Below are 13,621 nucleotides of genomic sequence, written 5' to 3' on the forward strand. Positions count from 1 at the left end.
CTGTCCTTGTTTGTCTACCCTCCCTCATAATGTAAAGCGTCTTTGAGTTGTGAAAAGCGCTATATAAATAAAATGTATTATTATTATTAAAAGACTAACAATGGACTTATATAACAACAATATACCCAATATGTTTGAATCAGGCAAATATACGCTATAAATTAAATGATTAACAGTATCTACATTGACTGTTTAAGGCTGCCAGTCTGTGTGTGAGCTTGCCTGTGTTAGCTAAGAACCAGCTGGACATATTTTTTTCAGAGAAATACAGGCAACACTATTTCTCTGCTAAACAAATATTCAACACAACCCCCTGTAAACAACCAATGATCATTGTTACACTGTTTTTTATACAGATTAAACAAATAATTTCTGAGCCTTAAAGTGAGATGGAATCAATCTCAGTCCTGGGAGGAAAGAGAAAAAACTCCACTGACAATACATCCATGTCCTATATCTGTTTTAAACATAGCTAACTGAGATTGAAATGCAACATTACACACACTGCTCAATTCCCACCTGTCTATGTACTTGCTGATTTATTCCAGCTATAGAAATAATTAGCATAAAATAGGACTATATCCCTTTGGCTTTTGCATTTTTACAGACACATTTCTTTGCATTTAGCTTTTAAGCAAATGGTTACAAACATATTATGGATGCACAGTTTACTCACAGAGCACACTTCTTATTCTGCTGCCATTGTGAAGACATTACCAAAAGCATTCCCTTTTTTTCATTTTTAGGATAACTTCAGAGGGTTGTAGTAGTGTTTATTTTTTGGGTAGATGTTCAAACTGTAGCTGCTGATGAGGACGGAGTGTTCCCTCTCACCTTTCATCAGAATCTATAATTAAGAAACTGGAGAAATACCAAGAACCGTCAGCGCCTCTCACAGCTCTTTCTCACCGCGCTCAGCCTGCAGCTGAACACTGTGTTCTTATCAAATGTGTTTAGCTGGCCTTCACAGGCTCAGTGGAAACAAACTGCATTCATCATTTAGATGAAAACATCTCTTAGGCAAACTGCTTAGAAACCTTAGTTATAAGGCGGACATTGATGTGATCATCTTTATAACAAGTCTTTTTAACTTTGAAACACAGTTCTCGATGTGTTTACTTTCATTACATTTTTTTGATTTATTATGCATTTTTGGTACAATTTAAATGAACATATTGAAATTTTTGGGAAATACTCTTACCAGTTTTTGATTTTTGCTTAGTTAGATGAGAAAATGTTGGGCTAAATTTGAAGCTACAGCCAGAAAATTGTTAGCTTAAAGGTGGGGTAGGTAATTTTGGAGAAACCAGCTCGAGTGCGCTAGAATTTGAAAATACACAACCGGAAAAAATCTGCCACTTCCTTACAGAGCCCCTCCTCCAACACACACGAACGCGCACATGACCAATGAGGGCACGAGATAAGTTTGTGCACAGATGGAAGGCTGACAGGCAGGTAGGCCATCCAGTTATTTTAGCCGGGCCGGCTAAAATGATTGGTTGTGCTTTTTACAGTATTACGGCTTCCACAGATGACATTTTTTTATGGATTTTTTGTCAAAGCACTTAATATATTCATTGCTATCGGGATGTTAAGAGCATTCCATGGAATATAACAAAAAGTGTATCTCGAGCCGGTTTCTCAAACTTACCTACCCTACCTTTAACTTAGCATAAGTAATCAAGGGAGACAGTTAGTATGGCTCCTTCCAAGGGTAACTAAATCTACCTACCAACAAACAAAAGTAGGATGGAATAAATATGTCAATCGAGGATTTAACATTGTATTATAACATGTCTCATATCGAGCTCTAGATGAATGGTAGCAAATGGACAATACATTCAATACTGTGTTAATTGTGTTGCTTAAAAACACATTTAGTTTTTCTTAGATTAGATATATTTTCTAGAAGGACTTCCTCCCTTATGATATACAAATTATTGGATGTGAATATCAACTAAAAATGTCACAGTGCTTTTCTGCCACACTGTATGTTATACTTGAGTGATGTTCAGTTCTTGCATATTTTTTTAAGAATATTGAGTGTTAAAAATATAGATATAATCGGAGTTCTTTTTCTGCAGTCTCCATTTTAGGCGGTACAAATGTAAAAGATGGAAGGTAGAAATGACAGGTGTTTATTTCTGCTTGTCTTGTCCCTTCAAGGGGTGTGCTTTGTACTTACTGGCAGTTCATTAAGTAGCTTAACTGCTCAGAAGTGATTGAATGCATACTTAAATACTGATAAATGATATTTGTTTGTTTGCAGCTGTGGTGAAGACACCGCCCAGCAACCTGTGGATCATGGCCGTTCTGACGCCTCTCTTCCTGTTGATGGTGGTTATCGTCATGGTGTCCTTCATTATGTGTAAGAAGAACCGGGTCATGTTCAAAAGTGGCCCCTTCAGGAACTTCAAAACCCGCTCCAAGGTAAGACTTACTCAAACGTACTCCATCTTTATCCATTTCTTCTCATTTTGTTTCATGTCTATATCCTTTTTCTCTTTCTACTCTTTTTTTCTTCATGTTCTTCTTTCATTTACCAATTATGAATGCTAATCAGCTGTTGCATCACTCTTATTGAGTAAAGTCTCACCCCATGGGGTTCTAACAGCACTGCTTCACCTTGAAGGGGAACTACGCCCATTTTCTAATTCATGTTCTTTTTAAATGGGACTGAAGAATCAGAGTCCAAATACTTTAAATATCCGCGGGGAAATGTGACTGTTGCTCTAATTTACAATAAAATTGATACATTATTAAAAAGTAATTTAAAAGACTAACACTATTTATTAACATAAGAAGCTCAAGTAACAATGTACAATAAATGAATAAAATAAAAACGTATTTATAAAAATATAAGTAAAATGTCCAATGGAAGATCATTTAAAATCAAATCAAAATGTGCACAAATGTTGTACTACAATATTTAACAAACATATACACTGATGTATTAGTATTACAAATATATGAATGCTGAATATCACAGTTTAAAAGGGTTTGGCTACTAATGGTGAAATAAGTCCTAGCGCCATATATTAATATTAGTAGTAGTTCATAGAAAAATTGAAGAAAATAGTTTTGAAAAATATAATAAGAAAGTTCATATGGGCGTAAAAAAGAAAAGAAACATCTGTGGCTGAAGAAAATCAGGTCTGCTATTTATTCCTCATGAAGCAACTTTCAGACTATACTCATGCTCATTTTCATAGATATGAATGGAATTGTCCTCTGCCATGGACATAACTTATTGGAATTCATTCAGAGGATGTTCCCTTTAACATGTCCCAAATGCTAATTCTACATAGAAATGTTATCAAAGTTATCATAGTCAGGTTTTGAATGAGCGACACATCACGCAGTTGTGTCTTCAGTTTAGAAAAATGTAATCCCATATGTGCAGTCTTGTTTTTCTCTCTGCCCAATCGCCCGTGGTCATTGCTAATCACGCATGCTTTGAAGTCTAATCGGCTGAAAAACAATGGGCCGGGCTCAGTGTACTGGAAGTGAACCTTGGGGTGATGTTGGCCCTTTCACAATAATAGCGTTCACACTGCATCAATTTATTAGACGCTAAAGACAAATCAATCACTTCAAATGAGCATGTGCCAAATGGATTGCCACCAGCTGCTGTGCTCAGGTCAGATTGTTCTCCTGCACACGGTGCTGTGAATGACGCCAGAACAACAGCTGCTTGCAGCCAGTGAAGTGGTAAACAGGCAATAAGCTGGCCTGCCTCATTTCATCTGAAGAGGCTCTGAACATATCTCGGAAAATCTGGAAGTAGGTTTCCCATTTGATATCATGATTATACTTCCACTGAGGATTCCTGTCATTGCACTACACATGCACTGAATAATGATCGACCACGCTCTGGCTAAGGTCTCATTCAGGTCTAGCTGTTAACACAGACTGCTACCGGTAAAAGATATCTCCTCAATGTAATGAATAAACCAGCATACAGAATCATTTTTCCTCCGAATCAAAGAAGACTTAAATAGTTTTGACCGTCAGTAAAACAGTTTGACAAACATTTTTACAAAGTTCCTCATGCTCCTCAGTGATATCCTGATAAAACAAGCAATTATTCTTGTAAAGGAATAAATCAAAATGTACCCATAATGCAGTGCTGTTCTATGCAAGGTAGCAACAAGTGGAGTAGTAAGATTGTTTAATGCCACAGTTAGGTTAAAGGTATACCCTGGATTCATTATAATCCAGATATTACTCAAATCACTGTATACATAATTGATTTTTCTTTTTTCATTTTTATCCTAAATTCTTAATTTTAACACCATTTCCACACAATTAATATGCTTTCTATCCTATCCTATCTGGTCATTTCCCATTTTCCACTATTCTGTTCTGTTATTATATTAACCCCTTCCTTACCTTGTCCCTACGACTCTCTCCTTGTAGACCTCATATCGAAGGGAGGGCAGTTACCACCACCAGGTATTGACCAAGCACTGGTTAGGAGGATTACTGACGAATTGACTGACTGACTACATGATTAAAACATTAAAGGAATTGTTTGGCTTGTTATTGAGTGGGGTTGTATGAGGTAGTTATCCACAGTCAGTGTATTACCTACAATAGGAGGCAGTCGGCACACCCCCAGTTTGGAAGAAACAGACAGGAGCATATTTGAACCATGTAAAAAATCACTCAGTAAAAATGTACGCTATATTTAAAATGGCCCTAGTCTGCTCATTTTCAGGTTCATATTTGTATTAAGTGCCTCTACTGGGACATGTCTCCATGCTTTAATGTTCAAAACACTCTTTATTTGTCTCATACTGCCTGTGCTGCGGCACCTCTTTTCACCCTCTGTCTGAAACCAGAGCCCAGTCTGCTCTGATTGGTTAGCTGGCCGGATCTGTTGTGATTGGTCAACAACATTAACATATCACGTACAATGTGATGGAGTGCTAGCCAATAAAGCGCTGTTACACAGTGATGTCACTATCTTCCAGAAGAAAGGAGTCCACTGGAGGCGTTTCAGGCAGGGGGTACAGGTGTCTGGTCCACCACTGCCTTGTTTGGTTAGTTAGTTTGTGTTATTGTGTTATTGTGTGTATTGTTATACACACAATACTAACCAGCTGAGGAATCTTCACTTTAACTAGAGCAAAGATAATGGCTTCACAAGCAGTATTAATATCATGTCAACCACAATCTACTTTAGGTAATACACTGACTATGAACAATTACCTCATACCGCCACTCTTGAAAACATCTGGATAAATTATTATTTAATGAAATATTAGTTTCTGCACTACTTCCTGATTTTGACTGACTGTCTTTAATGAACAAGTCTTGTACAACTGCCTTGTTGGCTGCTTCCTTCTGTATGTGCTGCCTGTCCTTGTTGCTGGGTAAATGTGTGCATGTGGTTTCTGTGCTGTAGACATTCCTCCATCCTCATTGGCTATTTGGACATCAATAGGAGGGAGAGAGGAAGTGGTAACGAGGAAAGGTTAAAAAAGAACTAGAATCATTGTGTATGATTTAAATTGATTTGGGGTGAGCCGATTGGGAAGTAAAACATCTCGTAAAAACGGGCAAATAAGCTGCCAGCCAGAAGAAGCCATTTTTAACCCAGGCTCATCTACATGCATAGTGGAAAAGAGCCCTCAAAACCTGCAAACCAAACCAATCCATTTTTATTATGTAGCATCCATAAAATGTGACTCAAGCTTGTGTCATCAGCCTTTCTGCCAGCTCCTTTCCTTTTCAAGGTTTATCCTCTCACATGAAGCCACTCTCCTCTCACAGTGGCTCAGTGGGAAGCCTTCACAGACCCCCAACCCAATTATTTTTTCTATAGTATCTCCACTGAATTATGTACGTTATCATGGCTAGACCCATAGCAGATGATTAGCGACAGACAACTGGGACAAAAACATGCTAAAACGCTGGTGGTTACAGCTGTTATGGTGGATGTCAGCTGATCCGCTGGTTATTTTTGCTTCAGCCTGTCCCTCCCCTCATTCCTCAAGAGGAGGAGATGTGAGGGAAGCCATGGATGGGTAGGCAGGGCATTTTCGTGATGGAGCATAAATATACAGTTTGTATAGATGTGTCTTTAGTGTGTCTCTTTATACTACAGTATTAACATTTAAATGTACGAGCTATAAAGGTTTTGTTTGCTTTTACAATTACTGCAAACATTATGTTGTGTTTTCCGAAAGAACGCATCAAATATTAAAGAGTCCCCAAAATATGTGATTTCTAAAATGGTGCCGCGAGGCCACAATCACTGTTTCTAAACCACAGTGGTATTTACACTGTCCCTATCCCAAGCAGTGGCATGCACAAACAAATGTGATAAATATTTCACACAGGTTTAGTTCGGGAAGAGTTTACGACAAGAGGCAAACTGGAACTAAACACTCCAGTGTCTTGAATACACATACGTTTAAATGTGTTCTGGTTTATATTCATACAAGACTCGCAGAAATGTAAAGATTGAATTTCCTCTTTAATTGGTATTTTTATATTTATTTTGGCTTTGTTATGTCAGAAATCAAAGTTATAAAGCGGATAACATGGAAAAGGTCCCTATACCGGAGGGAAATTGTACATTTAGTAAAAGATTTTAAAAAGCACACATTTTTCCCAAGCCCAGGTCAGCAGTGTGAGTTGAAACATACTTGCATCTTTGATGGTTGTGGCTCAGTGGTTAGTGCGCTGATCTTCGGATCACGGGGGCACTGGTTCGAATCCCGCTGCAGTCAACATTCCGCTGTGTCCTTGGACAAGACACTTCACCCCAAATTGTTCCTGTGGGGATTGCCCACAGTATTGAATGTATGTAAGTCGCTTTGGATAAAAGCATCTAACAAGTAACATGTAATGTAATGTAATGAACTAGAGGCCAGTGATGTTGGATTACTCTTTAAAGTAGATTTGATAAACGTGGACGAGTCCTTTAAGCTCCAATTTGCACTCATGTCATCTTTGTCTGGGTGATTTATCTGGATAATGACATCCAACCCAAGCGTCTTTGCAAATATACCTGGTGTCGATTAACTCTAACTTAACTACTCATCTCAAGTTGCTTAGGAACGTAAACAATGACGGTGCACAGACGAGAAGATCCTATAGAGATAGCCGTTATCTCTTGGCTGAGCATTAGCTGGATACACCAGAACCACTGAAATATTGTCCATCGCCCCCAGAAGCTAAGGAGGTTTTCACATCACGGATTCGGCCTAAATCCAAGTACACTCTTCTTTAAAGCCCAGTTGGTTGGATTACTCTGAAAACGACATACCAAATGGTTTAAGGAACCGTGCCTGGGTCCACTTGAATTAGTGGTCTTTGGTATGATTTGCATCCGGTGTAAAAACCAACAGTACCACAACATAGGGAGGAATGCTATTTAAAGAGAATAGCATTCTGCGAGGAGTTTCAAAAGGCATTTATCAACTCCTATTTTCTCCTTTACTAACCAGACCTAAACAATCTAATGGACTCCATCAAATTGATCTACTGTGTATATTCACGTGTCTGTATGCAGTTGTGTGTCCAGCTCCCACTCGGCCATCAGTTAGCATGCAGGACGAGCTGAAGCTGCTGATCAATACTCGGGTTTATATTAGGTGAGCATGTGTGTTTAAGCATTAAAGAGTGCTTGTGCAGAGTCGGGCGTCCTTCATCACTCTGCACGTACACTGTGCAGCCGGAACATTCTTCAAAATGGCTTTCACTGCCTCTGTGCCTTCCTCTTGTATTGGATAGTAGGCTTACATGCGGAGCACAATAAAGGTGGAATCAGCAGATGTCGAGGCAATCCATTCCCATTTGTAAGGTGTTCAATGAAAGAACAGCGCAGAGGCTGACATTTAAAGAGCTCAAGGTATTCTGCATTTTGCTGCATCATGGCCCCTAACTGCCCCAGGAGGAGTTGATCTAAGCGGTGCAGGGACATACTGATGTGCCCACTCCTCTCTTTTGTGTTTCTTATTTGACTTCTTAAATGTCTTTGGTAAGTTTTTGTTTGTTGCCCTGCTAGAGCTGAATCTAAATCAATATGGCCGCATGGGGATTAGAGCATATCTTGTCCATCTGCTGTACCTCATCAAGCTGCTGTTGGCTGTTGCTCCGAGTTAAAATTAGACGAGAGGAGAGGCTTCTGTTTGATAGTGCAGGAAAGGAAAACAAGGGTGGATCATTTGGTGGCGCAGAGAAGGGCCGTGCTCGCAGTCACTTCACGTGACAACTTTCTGTAACAGAATTGATTAGACGCAGCTTCTTTCCTTCTCTTTTACTCCGTCACTCTCCTAACTGGATGTGTAGGAGAAGCACCATTCATCTCTGACAGACTGATCAGAGGCTATACTACAAGCCCTGTCTGCAATCTTCATTAAACTGAGCGGCTCGCACAAGATGAAACGTGGCCATTTGTTAAGTCAACACGCCGTCAGTGGACAGTTGAAGAGAGGCAGAGACGGAGGGGGAAAGAGGAGGCAGAGGCAAACATGAAATGAGGATGTGTGAAAGAACAGACAGAAACGATAAGACCTTGAGCCAGTGCGGTAAAATAGGAGTCGTGATATGTCAGGCACTCTCCAAGGTTACACCCCTCGGCCCTGTCATTTCTGAGAATCCATACTGTCTCTAGCATGACATCCATTACCCAGCAGCCACTGAGTGACACATCTTTTACTGTCGATGTGCAGGTCGTCACGCTCAGTTCAACACCCCTGACACCACATCTAATGTTTCCTCCCAATAATCCATACACATAATGCAGTGATGGCACATCAGAGCAGCACATTTAAAGTGGACCTATCATGCTATATTTGAATAATATAGTGTAGGACCATACCTATATAAGGCATATTTATACTTTTTTTTTTTCAAAATACCAAACAGATCATGCATTTTAGCCATGCCTCATTTTGCTCAATTTGACATTTTTTTGCTCTGTTTGTGCAAGGGTTGATTCTGTGAGAACAGCACCATCTAGAGGCCTGGCATATGTACTACAACGTCTCCAGCGCTTTCGAACGGCAATGGCCATGGCTGTCTCCTCCTGATTGGTGGAGTTGGCCCAATAGCCGTAGCGCCACCGTCCTGACGTCAGGACAGTGTTCAAATCTGGATCAGTTTTGATCAGATCCGTTGCAGCCCCTTTTTTAGAGATTTGGGTATGGAGGAAAATAGAGAGGGTTGTGTTTTCTGACACTTGGTGAGTTCCCTGGAACACCGGGGACACATATTCATGTATAAAAGACGTACAAAAGTGCATTTTGCATGATAGGTCCCCTTTAAAGAGGCGCGAGTGATGTATATTTATGTCACTATGTCACGGAAGTCAACAAAGGAGTCCAATGGAGGCGTTTCAGACAAAGAGGGAGAAACTCACTCAGGAGGGAACTTTGGGGTTTTAGCCTTTGCAGACCATTAACATGCAAAACAAAGCTATGTAACACACTAAAGGAAAGGGAGTGCAAGGGAAAATCCTAAAAAGGCATGTCCTTCTGTAGTCCATTTCCTGTAGTTTGTCTTGTCTTACCCCGGCTGATATTTCACTAAATCCACTGTTTTAATTGTTCCCTATATTGCCCCTATGCCCTGTAAGGTGTCCTTGGGTGCTATGAGAGGAGCCCCCCCAATAAAATGTATATTATCATTATTATAGGCTCTCCTTAGTACACTGCCCTTTGTTCACACGTTATAAACACACACACACACACACACACACACACACACACACACACACACACACACACACACACACACACACACACACACACACACAGCTAACCCCCTTCCTAACCTTTGAACAGCCTGACGCCGTAGGCAGATGATCACTAGCACTCTCCATACATCTTTCACACGATAGTCACAACTGTCACCATACATCACTTCAGCCTTTAAAAGGTGCGTGCACATACCCACACCATCAATCCATATATTAATGCCAAGGCAAGAGTGCCTATTTCCTCTCTTTCTCACTCCACATGACCATATATCAATTTCCCAACATCCATCCACAGCTACATCCATGTGTGTTTAAACTAGACGATGGCTGAGTGGTGTGTATGACTGATGAATTATTAACAACGCCGTCGACGCGGATGCCCGAGCCGCCTAACCCCACATGCACTCAGAATTAAGCATTCATCCTCACACGCATTAGGCGTCCCATTTTAGAGCCGCTCAAAATAGAAAAGGGGAGAAAACAGTTATGTAACCCAACCTCGTTCTCTATTCTGTCAATTGAAAGGCATTTAGTAATACAATGAATGTGTCTAGACCTCCGAGGCTTAAGTAAAACACATCTTCTGCCGCTTTTGTCTCTTTATGCCAAAACCCCTGACTTCAAAGGTGCTGTGAAGCTTCACTCTTTATATATTTGTTCAACTTTTTCATTATGCATGCCAGCTGTGGTGTTCAGAGACTGATAATAAAACTTATTCAGGAAGGGAGGTCCATCCAATTACCTTTATCTGAAATTGGAGAAACAATGTAAATTATTATTCAGGAGACCCCATCAAGGTAGCTGCAAGTCATTGCTTTGTTTATATTGGAGTCAAATGCCTTAATCCATTTGTTTCTTTTGGTTGTTCCTGGATTTTAAAGTGGTGGTTTATTTGATATAATCAAATATCCATCTTCACCTAAAAATCTCAGATTCTAAATATTCACGCACATGGGAAGTCAAGGACAGACCTTTAATTCAGCCCAACCTGTCTGCGATACATTTAACCAAAAATATAATTTGGAAAAGTCTTCAAATGCTGACTCCAGTTTCTTCAATAGCCATAACAGTCGACTTAAATAACTATATATTTAAGCTGTGTATTGATGACTAACTGATTATTATAAAAAATGATGCATTTTAAGATGTAAAACAAGATGAGGCTTTTTTTCCTTTTTAAAAACATTTTTGGTGAAACTGAAATGAATTTGAATTTGAAATTTGAATGTTCTACTGCAGCAAATCACACGTCTTTGGTCTTCCTTTTAGGCAGACAATATAATACCCAAAATACAGAAGTGTATTTTATTTGATGATTTTCTGATGGTGTTCCCTTTCTCTGCATTCACCATGTTATACTTCTGTTCAAATAGAGAGCTTGTTTTCATGCAGCCATTCAAGATTTGTAAACTCTATGCTTAAACCAGTATTGTCATTGTTATATCAGGCAGTCACATTAACTAATGTCATGAGCACAAAACACAAGAGATGCAGACTTTAAAACGACAACCCTAATTAGCTTTCATGATAAAGTTATGTTATGATGTCTTTGCTATACTTTTCTATGCCAATTTGAAACAATCGTTATGATGTCAAAATGTGCTAAATATCTTGCGGAAGACTTATCACTTATTGCACATTAGCGTGACAAATAAATGACGTTGACTTGCATTATTTTCCACACCAATTATCATCCTGTGCTTTGTAGAGTGTAGTAAGATGTACTGTACAGTGAAACTCAAGTGTGTTGCCTTTGGCTGTTTTTGCATGTGCTTTTACTTCCTGAGTTGCTTGATGTGCATCACTCCGACAGGCAAACTGAAAACAACACCCATTGGATAAACACAAGTGTTCTGAGTTATTGTTTATCCATTTGGAAATCAAACACTGAAATATCTTCTTGGCCAGTCAGTTTGAAACTCACTTCCTGACGTGTTGATGCACGTTGCCGTGTCTGTGACCTTGTAAGAATGGAGGTTCCTCTGACTCCTGGTGCGTGTCATCCTTTTCTCTGCCAGCCTGTCCAGGGCTTTGACTACGCCAAGAAGCACATGGGTCGGACTGGGGACGATGCCGTCTCCGTCACCAAGGATACGCTGGTGCTGGTGGGGCTGCCTGTACGAGACGCTCCTCTGTCAATGTCGCTGGATAAGAAGGTCCACCAGGATGGGACCGGCAGCAAGAGGCCTCCGTCTGCTGACATACACAAAGGAGGGTAAGACTGCCAGCCTGAAGAACTCTAAAGAACTGAGGGAAACTGCACAACCTACAGTACATCTTTTTTATTACTCATTTCTAACACTTTCATTCACAAATATTCATTAGCGCAGCAATTGCTTTTATCCAGTGGTGAAAAATTACTTAGCACATTTATTAAATTAATGCATTTTTGATATTTTTCTAGTATTGTCGTTTTCTGAAACTTCACACTTCCACTTCCGCATGAATTAGACCTTCCATATACCTGGAGTAAATGACCCTGCAGTATATCAATAAATGAAACAGCTTCACCTTAACCAGCTGCAACAAACACATTAATTAATCAATAATAGTAACTCATAAATAAAACATGTATTATTCTGAAATCCTTTAAGTATGGATGCTAACATTGTTGTGCTTTTACTTAAATCACATTTTAATCCAGGATTTGTAATTATAACACAGTATTTCAACACTATGGTACAAGATCGGAGTACTTTTTCAACCGCTGCTACTATCCAAAAGCATTGACATGGGGAAATCTTTAGAACCTGATTATTGTGTGCCTTAATGTTGTTTGGAAACAGTACAGCTAAGTTGCATATTTAAAGACAGACTCCTTACTCAGCTGTAATAGATGTCAGTCAGAGTCTGCAGAGAGGGCACTGCTCACATCATCATACATCATTCATATGAGACGTAGATGTTTTGGCAAAGCCTGCTAATTCAGATCATCCCTTTAGCCTGTGATTCTGCACAGGTTCAGCAGTCTGAGGAGTTGAATGGATGTTCCCAGCTGGAGGCCTTGTGAAGGAGCAGCTGTGTCATTTAGCGAACAAGCCAAGACTCGACCCCGAGCTTTAGAGCGGGAAACATCAGTGTTTGTTTGCGCGTCGCAGTGTTAAGCCAGAGAGAAGCCAACAGTAAGCAGAGCGCACTGTGACAGATTGACGCGATCGGAAGATGAGTCCAGTGTTAACAAGAAGCTGTTTGGAGACAGAAAGACACAATCCACGTATTTACAGGCACATTTTGAGGAAACAAAATACTAGGTGTTGCCGCCTTTGTCCTAAAACCAAAATAAACAAGCCAAAAAGCAGAATGAAACAGCCGCTGAGGCACCAGGAAGTGAATGAAAAGTTCAGTTATCTCGCGTTTTAACAATCAAACATACAAAGAGTTTTTTCATTTCCCTGGTAAAAACGATATGCCTTTTCCAAAACCAAACCACATTACCGATCACCTAGTGCCTGCTGCCGCCTTCAAAAGAAAAGCAGAGTCAAATTAACTTAAAACTGACACCAAACAATAATGATCAAATGATCATTTCTTTGTATGTTGATGCAAGATAAGTGTTCAGCAGAATCATACATTTGACGGAAGTTGAGCCAAGAATTGACCAAACATTTTCAAATGATCTTAAATAAATACCAGGGGGAGAAAATGCGTTAAGTGTTGAGGTGTGACAATTATCTTCGACATAAATCCCTTTATCTATTTAGTCTCGTCTTTTTCCTTCTTTCCATTTTATATATACGTTTTATTGGAGATAATGTAGAGATAATGTTTTTATTTATTGTTTTGGGCCAGAGAGTGCAGACACAGTGTTGAAAGGGGGAAATAGAGGTGATGACATTGACTGAATTGCCTATTTTGGGAGTTTTATAACAATTAAATGAAGGTTAGTGCACTGATCTCCAAATCAGA

At 39.6% G+C, this 13,621-nt stretch overlaps 1 protein-coding gene across 3 annotated transcripts in view; it reads left to right on the forward strand.

Annotated features, from left to right (window-relative positions):
- The window catches only part of kiaa1549la (KIAA1549-like a), a 137,743-nt gene that overhangs the window by 85,030 nt on the left and 39,092 nt on the right, over positions 1–13,621 (forward strand). For all 3 annotated transcript variants that reach the window (XM_034141919.1, XM_034141921.1, XM_034141920.1), the window contains exons 11-13: positions 2,270–2,430; positions 4,420–4,455; positions 11,734–11,930. In XM_034141919.1, coding sequence (XP_033997810.1) covers positions 2,270–2,430; positions 4,420–4,455; positions 11,734–11,930 — 394 coding nt within the window. The remainder of the gene's footprint in view (positions 1–2,269; positions 2,431–4,419; positions 4,456–11,733; positions 11,931–13,621) is intronic.

Source organism: Trematomus bernacchii, unplaced genomic scaffold, assembly GCF_902827165.1.
Source record: "Trematomus bernacchii unplaced genomic scaffold, fTreBer1.1, whole genome shotgun sequence".
In the NCBI taxonomy this organism is placed as follows: domain Eukaryota; kingdom Metazoa; phylum Chordata; class Actinopteri; order Perciformes; family Nototheniidae; genus Trematomus; species Trematomus bernacchii.